This window comes from Cercospora kikuchii (genome assembly GCF_019650295.1).
Source record: "Cercospora kikuchii DNA, contig_00002, whole genome shotgun sequence".
NCBI classification, from domain to species: Eukaryota; Fungi; Ascomycota; class Dothideomycetes; order Mycosphaerellales; family Mycosphaerellaceae; genus Cercospora; species Cercospora kikuchii.
In genome coordinates this window covers 3547743-3558475 of record NW_025408583.1, presented here as the reverse complement: position 1 = coordinate 3558475, position 10733 = coordinate 3547743, and the positions used below count along the sequence as shown (strand labels likewise).

The window sequence follows — 10733 nt, the reverse complement described above, 5'->3', positions numbered from 1 at the left end:
GCTTTCGTGCCGAGGCGGGCAGAGTGAGGCGGCTCGGCAGCAGTATGAGCAGTCATGGTATGTTGCATGTCGCAGCCCTGCCTCGAGCATGTGCGGAATCATGCTGATTGGGTTCTGTCCCGCAGGGTTGCTGTCACTCGAGAGCCGCGAGCGAGTCGCCATACGGCGAGGCAAATGCGCCTGAATCGGAACACAATGCACCCAACGACTCATCCCGCGCAGCGATCAACCGACCATCGCAAGCACCCGATGCTCGAAGTAATACTTCGCGCGAGCCTCAAATTAACAATGCTGGCGCGAGTCGACGACCAGATGGAACGATAGTGCGCCCAAACCAGCCGCTACAGGCCCCTCGACCAGTGGGACACTGCCCGAAATATTATAGCCACCACCAGCCGCCCTGGACACGACGCATTCTCGAGGACCTGCGAAAAGAGTTCTTCGATACTCGTACCAGCAACAGGAGGGAGATTTGGGATGCTCTAGAAATAGTGACAGAGAGGATGCGTGCTGGCGATCTCGACCAGGCGCAAGCAGTTTTGGACGCCGCAGGCCTCACAGTGCCCAATGGTCGACTGGCACGAGGAGCTAAAGGTAGAGAGAGGAGTCTTGAGGGTGTCTACGACGATAGGGGAAAACTTTACGACATACCTTACTGGATTGTGGCTGATCCAGCCGACATCATCGAGGGCGGCGACGAGAAAGACATTGACAACACCGAAGATGACGAAGATGTAGACTCGGCTTCACGACGAGAGGAAAAGGGCAAGGGCCGGGCCGAGGATATTGGAGACGAAATGCGCGTCACCGCTCGATTGAATACGGCCGCCCAAGATGTGACTGTCACCATTGGCTCTAAACAAACCATATTGGTCCTCAAGCGGAAAATTGAACAGCAGAACAACATAAAGTTGAACAAGCTCATCCATCTTGGTAAGATCTTGAAGGATCACCAAACATTGGAAAGCACGGGCTGGAAGTCGGGCCAGATATTGAATGCTTTCGTGGACGACCGCGCGGTGACAGAGCACTCTACAGCATAGCTTGCCGATCACGACGGGCTTCAGACATACCCTTTTGAGCCTCCCGAAGAGCGTCTCGAAGAGCGTTCTGCTGTTGCAGAGCTTCCTCGTGTTCCAGAGCGTCCTCGTGTTCCATGGTACCGACGGGAACCAAATGCGATTGCGGATCAGTACGCCATATGGACTCTGTTGGCGATGTTGTGGCGGAAGATGAGGCGTGAGTACTCGAATCGAAGGGCCGAAGCAAGAGCTCGAAGGGAACAGAATCAACCGGCCCAGGACGAGATTCCCATGCAATCGCTATAATGGGGACAGACAAGGAGCTAGGAATGAGCCATGGGAAATGGGAGCTCGCGAATTCGAGGCACAGACTCTTATGCGCGCTTGTAAATTCTTATTGGATGCATGAATTGCATTGAAGTGATACCACGGCGCAACAGCACGATCTTTAGAGGCGGAGGAACAATGCATTATATTTTGTACATACCTGTCGCTTTTCTCACACGAATTGAAATTCGGGACATTAATTTATCATTCAAATTTTGACGTGTCTCTCTCGCTTTCCGTCTCGCAACAGCCCACTTCACGCGAACCGCGACGCCTGGAACATCTATACTCGCTTGACGAGGAAAGCAACAACACCATGCCTTCCGCGGATCCCGAAGCCAAACGACGCGCAGCACGCGACACGGTTGACATTCTCTTCGAGATCTCAACCATTCTGGTTTGTTCTTCCCCAGCCCTTGATCGCCTTCGAGAAGCTGGCAACGAACAAGCAAACTTACATTCACACAGAACTGCAACCTCGATCGACAATCACTATCATATTGCATTTCTCTGATTGAGAATGGGGTCAACCCTGAAGCTCTTGCGGTGAGTCCCGTTCTCCGGCTCTTGCGAGTCTGTCGACTATACCCGTAGAAACTAGGCTGATCATGTTTTGGGACAATTAGAAAGTGATCAAGGAGTTGCGAGCGGAGAATGAGAAGTTGGGACTGAGTAATGTCGCTCCTGCCGCTCCGAGTTCTTGACGACTTTGTGGCGATCGCGGGTGAGAGGCATGGGATTGCACGCTCTGGCCTTGCAGTATGAAAGTGGCGAGGTGTGATATGATACCCATTAAGGATTTCTGAAAAAGGAAATGGAAGTTTGCAGGAAGCGAGAGACGGCACAAGTCATCATGGATGACTTGGTCGAGTACAGTGTGAAAGAACGAGGCGATTCCTACGTTCGAAGTCATACTGTTCTGGGGCTTTTTCTGCCATAATACATGACGACTACACACGCTGACTTCATTTCAAATGATATTTTGAGACATGGTGAAAGATTGGAATGGTAGAGGACATCAGAGTCATCGCGTGGATAGCGATGCAGGAGAATGCGCCATGGGCCATTTTCAAGCTCCTATGTAACGATCGTCAATTGACCGCCCAAAACGAAGTACCTACTAACTCGGCCCCTTGAAGCTGGGTTTCTCAAGACTTGCGAAGCCATCCAATTGGACCTCCTAAGTCATGCACAAGCATCTGCAGCTCTGCAATATAGAGCTGCATTGGAAGAATCAAATCAATCGGGTCCATCATCATCCCCGTCATCGTCGTCGACGGCCAGAGAAGATATCCCAGAGGTCGCGGCTTGCACGCCATTCTGTCCTGTCCTCCGCCCAGCAGCGCGCCGCTTCTTTTTCCTCGCGCCCATACTCAGCGGGCTCTCCTTGATCCAACGAGCAATGGCTTCAGCGCGCTCAGTACTAATGGGATACTCCTTGCCATGCTCATCTTGCGCCCAACGCTTGGGCGGAGGTCCAGAGCCGTCACCATCGGTTGTCGGTGTTGACGAACCGGTAGACGGCGTCGCGGAGGTGTCTTTGTCTCTGAGTGGACCACTGATGCCTTCCTCGTCCTCCAGCGCTCTACGCTCTCTAGCACGCACGGCTCGCTGGAAGGACTCTTCATCGACGACGCGATCATCGGATAGGGCATCAATGATGGACTCCTGTTTTATGCGCTCTCGCTTTTGCTCTGAAGTTTCTTGTTTTCGTTCTTTCTGGCGTGCAACCGCTTTCGACGAAGTGTCTTTTGCCCAACCGCCGGCGGCATCAGGTAGAGGAGCTGGCGCACAAAGCTTCTGCCACGGCACACTGAGACCAAGCCAATTGTTTGCTCTGCGAAGTACCTCAATCCAGTCAGCACGAGCAGGGCTGCGAGCCGCTTGGAAGATCGGATAGCCGTCCGCGATCCTCGCCAGACGCGCCGCATTATGCGCGTGACGCAGAATCTCAGTGGGACTTGTCTGAACGAGCGCATGTGCCAATAGTAAAGAGTGCAGCGCATCGGTGAGAAGTGGGTGGTAGGTAACAGCTTCGCGACTCCCGAATGCCTCATGTAGAATGTCGTTTTTTCGCATCGCTTCTATGGTCTCCTCACTAGGAAAAGGAGGAAGATCGGCTGGAGGCTGCTGAGTGAAGAGGGCGCTGGCAGGATGAATCTTGGGCGACGGAAACTTTGGCCACCCATCCTCGCCGCGTTCGAATGGATCCGACTTCGGCTTCTGATGCTTGACCAGGGAACTCGAAGTTGGCGTAAGCTTCTCATCCGCGTTGTCGCTGTGGACTTCATCCCCAGAATCATTCAACTCTATCAACCTGCTTTTGGGCAGGGTCGTTTGTGTTTTATTGCCGTTCGCCAGATCATGGACCCTCCGCATGATCTCATTTGTGATTTCATAAGGCAGGCCTGGCGTGTAGTCGAAGTGTGAGAGGAATGCTTCGTAGTCCTTCAAGGCACGCCTTGCGTTCACTTTCACGATCTTTCGCGCGGCAAGTCTCTCATCTTGCGCTTTTCGATCGACGCCGTTGCTCTCACCTTCTGCAGTGGCTTGCTGATACTCTTGTAGACCGTCCAGAGCAGCATGCACGCTCTGACAAGCAATAGTGAGGTATACACCAGCACGATTGAACAAGAGTTGCATCTCCAAGCTCTTCGGTTGATCCTCTTCTTTCAGGTGCGGTACTGATCGCCAGTCTCTGTGTCCCTTCTGCCATGCTTCCTGCTCGGCCTTCATCTTGCTCGCCAGTTCCAGCTCCTGTTGGTCGGGCTTGTGTATGCGCCGTAAGTTCTCTATAATACGCAAGGCGATGGTCAGATCGTACACAGCGCCTTGCCATTGCTGTTTAAAGATCTGCACCAGCGCCCGCGTTCGCAACGGAGCAGGCTGCTCTTCCATAGGCAGTGCCTGTATGATCTCGTTGAGTGGATCGAGGGGAGTGTATTCTTCCATGGCGCGACTCGGAATCTTCTCGTGGAAGAAGTGCACGTAGCGCGCGTCTGTACTTTGCGACTCTCGCTTCAGCACATGTTGAGCCACATCCTCGACAGTGCTCGTTGCCTGCATGGTCGCAACGCTCGCGGCTACCTCATCGAGCTGGAAAGCCGATGACAGCAGCTTCACAGCCTTTTGCCGTATCTTGAAGATTCGCTCTTTGCTCAATTGACTCCCCGGCCCCCCGCCAGCACCAAAGTAGTCCATGCGGCCGTTCATGGCAGCGTTAGACAAGCCCGTCGAGGCACGCACCGAGTCTTCTGAGGCTTGATCGACAGCTTTGCGGATCTTAACGATATCGTAGAAGACGGCGGGATCGATTAGGCGCGGGGCAGGCATGGTCCAGTTCTGGTGGGCGAGCGAGTCGAGGATCTCGGGTGGAAGTTGAAGCCATGGTCCGTGGAAGCTGGAGATGTACCGCCAGTGTCTGTCGCGTGGAGAGCAGCGTCAGCGGGAGAGGAAGAGTGAGGGCCGAGAGGTAGGAGGAAACAAAAGGAGAGGAGGAGAGAGTGGGGCAGATGGGCGAGACGCGAGGAAAAGACGGGCGACTTACTTACTTGTTCCTGCAGATGATCAGGCTCGACGTCGACGGCGGCGGCGGCGGAGCAGCGGAGCTCTCGCCCGCGTCGCCCTTGGCCTTCTTCTTCGCCATGGCGCGTCGCAGTGCGGTGGAAGAATGTCCAATGGCGCGCGGCCGAAGTTTTGTCTGCAGCAACGGGTCAAAGAACCAAGCGACGACACAAGCAAGCAAGCAAGCAAGCAAGCGCAAGCACATGCAAATCGCGGGCGCTGCAGGTGCACGAGCACAAAGCTTGTTTCCGAGCCGATGACATCACACCTTCCAACAATACAAAGGAGTTAGTTTCTAGTGTGTTATAGGCGGAAGTACCCGCACCCAGCTTTGAGCATCCACCTACGTAAACAACAACTTAATACGCGTATATCTTAGTTATTTCTTAACTAAATATTACTAAATTTATACTCTAAAGTACCTAATAGTTAGTCTCTAATACTTTATACTAAATAGTTATAGAGGTTAGAAAGGAAGTACGGAAATCTATGTCACGGGCGGAGACAGGCAGGAAAGGTAGGTGATGTCACAACAGGTACGGAGTGTTACGGTTCTGACCGTCACGACTCCCCCTGCCCAGTCATCTTTCGTGGACACACGGCTGCGCCCGGTCACGGGACAAGGAAGGATCTCTCATACCCTGAGAGATCCTCCTGCATATGAAGGAACGGATCTCTCGCTCTCTCGACAGAGCAGCGGACCGGGTCTCTCACGTACACAACAGACCCGGAGGAACATATGGGATTCTCCTTTGTATATAGCGAGCGATGAGTATCGCCTCTCTAGATAGTCATCGCGTACAACTCACTGTTCTATCTCACTGATTGGAATCAAGTGAATCTTCCTACTTCGTTACCTTCCTCTAGACTACCCGACAAGCTCAAATCCCGATCGAGCCCAAGCTTCTGCTTAGTGAGATCTTAGGTCATCAGCATCCCGCTCATAACCTAACAGCTTTGTACGCCCTTAAGGATGTCTACCACAGGAAGCTCCAGGGGGAATCCCGCCCCCAGCGAAGCAGGATCCAGCCGCAGCAAGCCAGTCCAACCTCCAAGACCGACTCCACCAGATGACTCCGACGACGAAGATAGTGGCCCAAGACCGAGAAGCTTCAAACCAGCGAAGCCTGACCACTTCTATGGAGATCGGAACAAGTTCGACGATTGGGTCAACCAGATGGACATGTTCCTCATGTTCAACCCCGTCGAAGGAAATCTCAAGACTGTCTTTGCCAGCACGTACCTCAGAGGTAGTGCACAGAACTGGATCAAACCCCACCTCAAGGTCTATCTGGACAGCGAGGGACGACAGGACCCTACCGGCATGTTCAGAGACTACACGACTTTCAAGATCAAACTCAAGGAGATCTTCGGATCTTCCAATGAGGTAACCCAAGCGATCAGGGTTATCCAGCACCTCAAGCAACGTACCTCAGCATCCGAATATGCAGCCAAGTTCGAGGAACACTCTCAGGTGACTGGATGGGACCAACAGGCGTTAATGACGATGTTCAGACGTGGACTCAAAGACTCGGTCAAGGACCAGTTAATGAACCACGGAGGAACACTTGACACCCTGAAGGATTTGACCGAAGCGGCTATTGAAATCGACGACCGGCTCTACGAGAGAGCGCTGGAACGCAAGTACGACTCCAAGGTTGGAGGAACCGCCGGGTTCACCCCAGACTATGGAAGGAACCGCGGATACCATTCCAAGCCAAATAATCAGTCCAACAAACCATACTACGGACCCCAACCAATGGAACTCGACGTTACCCAGAAAGGTCGGAAGATCAAAGGAAGAGGCAAGCCAAAGGGCAAGCCCAAGAAGAAACAAGGTAGCGATAAGACTTGTTACAATTGTGGCAAACCAGGCCACTTTGCGAGGGATTGTCGTTCTAAGAACATGGTGCAGCGACAATCCATCAACACGATGCAAAGAAGAGAAGAAGGACGAGGTGGTTATAACGACAATAACTCCCCTCAGGAGGTCCGACTTCTAGGCATGATACAACGAAAATCGGAAGGAACGCCAATCCCGCCAGAATGGATTGCGCGAGAAAAGAACATCGAGCAAGACTACATAAACCTCGATGAACGACTTGAAGAATGGGATCGACTAATCAACCTGGTTCGCGAAGAAGAAGACTCGCTCAGAGCACGGGGACAAGAACGCACCGAGTCAACCCACAAGCTTCGCGACTTCCACAATCGAATCGTGGGAGAAAGGAACAAGGTTGTCCAAGAGATAAATCAACAGATCCGAGCAAGTCAATTTTCCGATAACACCCAGAGAGACGTAAGGACCTTCGGTATGATATCTCGGAAGAGAGAGAACAAGGCGACTACCGAAGAAGACGACCAACTCATACTACTCGATCGGCTCGACCGACAAATAAGCGAAATCGAGAACGAAATGCATCCCCTCACCTCGAAGACCGGGCTGTGGACGGACCAGGAATACAAGCGATTCAGGGAACTGATTCGACAGTATAGCAGGATAACCAACGAACTCGAAGTTCTAAGGGACGCAATGGTCGAAGAACCTACGACAAAACGGACGCTTGGAATGATGCAACGACGAAGCATCCCAACACAGATCCGCTGGGAAAAACGTCACGGACACGGAAGCCTTCACTGGCGATTCTGTTACGATGACGCATGCCAAACCCACATCTCTTCCAAGAGGGAGAACAACTTCTTCCCGATCGAACCAATCCGAGAAGAAGATCCTCCAATCCGGCGATATGATGACGGAAGTAGGCCCTTGCCTATTCCAGAGGAGCTGCAAGAGTTAGCACCACACCTCAGACTCGCCGAGGAAGAAAATAACGACGAATCTTGCCATGAAAACCAAGAGAATATCCCTCCTGAAATTGACTCCGAGGAGGAAGGGCAAGACTCGTCCGCAGACGAAGAAGACGTGTCGGAGGAATCATCCGATGAAGAACCAGACCCGGATGACGAAATCACGACATTCACGTGTACCCAGGCAGGAATAATGCGCAAGGTTATGCTATTCCTGGCTATGCGACAAGAAGACATATTCCCGAGAATTGGTGGGAAACGATACCTACACCCCACCAAGTTCGATCGCGCACTCAAGGAACTTCGTATCAAACTCTGGAACCAGCCGAGAATCTCTGTACAGTACGACTTCAGATCACTGGTACAGGAACTCGTTCCTATCGGAAGCACGATCACACCATTCGGATATGTCACACCGAGCGAAGAAATCGTGCCGAACTCAGCACGAGAAAACATACGCCGAATCTCCGAACAATATGCCAAGATACAACAATGTCAATCGATGTACGCTTGCATCGAAACACCAGAGGAGAAGACAATACACGAAACAATCAGATACAAGTCACATCAGATCCGAGAATGGTATAGAACACCTACCATCGAGACCCAGTCGGGAAAAGGATCGACTCTCAAGGAATGAGCGTCCAAAGAGAGTTCTGCAACACGGAAAGCGCTCAGGCATCAACATCAGTCTTTCGCACCAACATTACCGTCAACGGACACAAGGTCCAAGCCATGATTGATTCTGGAGCGAGCGGGAACTTTGCCTCCAAATCATTTGTGAAGCGATATGGGATAGCTACCCAATCGAAGGACGAAGGGTACGAATTGATCGCAGTCGACGGATCATCGTTACCAAGCGTGGAACGAGAAACCATTCCGTTACCACTTGCTATCCAACAGCACCACGAGGAAATTGTCTTAGACATCACAGACATGGCCAGTCATGACGTCGTACTAGGCATACCTTGGTTGAGAAAGCACAATCCAATCATCGATTGGAGACGAGGAGTACTCAGGTTTGAACAATGCGATTGCGTTATCGGCATTGACCCTATGCAGCGACAGAGTTCACTGATAGATGAGGCTAGGAGACAGATCAACGAAATGACACTCCAGTCGCCCGGAGCTACGAAACAATCGAGCCCAACTCGGACAGTCACTCGCGATGGCAAGGAGGACAACCAAGTCACGAGAACAGATGGAAGTAACGTACCATCGAAGGATACGGCCTCGGAACCCGATATCCCCAAGGAGTATCAAAAATGGGCGAAACTCTTTGAAGAGGTAGAAGACATCACCGCTTTACCTAAACACCAGACATGGGACCACCGGATCAACCTGAAACCCGGAACGGAGCCCCCATTCGTGCCACTATTCAAGAAATCCGAACACGCGCTCCAAGAAGAAGATAAGTGGCTACGCAAGATGCTAGCCAAGGGCTGGATACGAAAATCCAGGTCCAGTGCAGGCGCACCTATCTTCGGCGTTCCAAAGCCCAACGGGAAGACACGAATCGTCGTTGACTACAGGAAGCTCAACGACATCACGATCAAGAACCGATATCCACTACCCAACATCGAGGAATCGCAGGACAGACTTACCGGATCAGACTGGTATACGAAGATCGATCTACGAGATGCATTCTATGCTATCCGCATGGCGGAAGGCGAGGAATGGAAGACGGCATTTCGAACACGCTACGGATTGTACGAATTCACGGTTATGCCAATGGGATTAACCAACGCACCCGCCTCCTGTCAGGAGATGGTAAACGACATTCTCAGAGACCTGCTCGACATATGCGTCATCGCATACATGGACGATATCCTCGTCTACACTAGAGGATCTCTTGAGAAACACAAACGACAAGTACAAGGCGTATTCGAAAGACTCTCCCGAGTAGGATTCCGGACCGCACCCGAGAAATGCGAATTCCACAAGAAGGAAGTCAAATTCCTTGGCTTCATCATCAATACAAGAGGAATCGCAATCGACCCGGAAAAGATCGAATCTATCAAAACATGGCCGACTCCGAAGACAGTCAAGGATGTACAGTCATTCCTTGGACTAGCCAACTACAATCGGAAGTTCATCAAAGATTACTCCAAGATCGCCACACCACTGTCAGACCTTACAAAGAAGGACCTCAAATGGAAATGGGAACAACAACATCAAAGAGCATTCGACAAGCTAGTACAGATGTGCTGCGAAGCACCAGTACTGATGATGTTTGACACGAAAGAACCAGTCTACATCGAGACTGACGCATCGGATCTAGCCATAGGAGCATGCCTCACACAGATGCATGATGGGAAACGACACCCAGTGGCTTATTACTCAAGAAAAATGTCACCCGCGGAACAAAACTACGATGTTCACGACAAGGAACTGCTAGCTATCGTTGCAGCATTGCAACACTGGAACTACTACGCGGAAGGAGCACCAGGACTAACGATTCTTTCTGATCACAAGAATCTAACCTACTTCACTACGACCAAAGTACTAACCCGAAGACAGGCCCGCTGGTCGGAACTGCTCGGACAGTACAAGTTCGAAATCCGCTGCACTCCAGGAAAAGAGAATGGTAGAGCAGATGCCTTGAGTCGAAGAGTCGACTACATGGAAGGAAAAGAACCCGTACAACAACGAGTTCTCAAGGCCAACCCGGACGGAAGCCTTAGTGCCAACACACAAGAATTCAACAACATAGTGCGAATCCTCAACGACACAGAGGAACAGTTTCCAATACTACAGGGAAAATACCAGGTACCGAAGGACCGAGAAGAAGAATGCATACGACAACATCACGACGATCCCTCAAGAGGACACCCAGGAGCAACCAAGACTGTAGAGCTCATCCAAAGAAGCTTCGGCTTTCCACAGATGCGGCAAAAGGTGCTCAAATACATCAAGCGATGCGAACATTGCCAGAAAAACAAGGCTGAACGACACGCAAAATACGGACATATACAGTTTAGGACTCCACCACAACAACCATGGGACGAAGTT

General features: G+C 51.5%; 2 protein-coding genes across 2 annotated transcripts; one reads left to right on the top strand and one right to left on the bottom strand.

Moving 5' to 3' along the window:
* Positions 1–54: 54 nt before the first annotated feature.
* Positions 55–1043, top strand: CKM354_000363200 (uncharacterized protein; the record flags this gene model as incomplete). Its single annotated transcript, XM_044798838.1, has 2 exons — positions 55–57; positions 126–1043. The coding sequence occupies 2 exons, from the start codon at positions 55–57 to the stop codon at positions 1041–1043; spliced, it is 921 nt and encodes a 306-aa protein (XP_044654773.1).
* Positions 1044–2588: 1545 nt separating this feature from the next.
* CKM354_000363100 (uncharacterized protein) lies at positions 2589–4995 on the bottom strand (the record flags this gene model as incomplete). Its single annotated transcript, XM_044798837.1, has 2 exons — positions 2589–4770; positions 4901–4995. The coding sequence occupies 2 exons, from the start codon at positions 4993–4995 to the stop codon at positions 2589–2591; spliced, it is 2277 nt and encodes a 758-aa protein (XP_044654772.1).
* Between the last annotated feature and the right edge of the window lie 5738 nt (positions 4996–10733).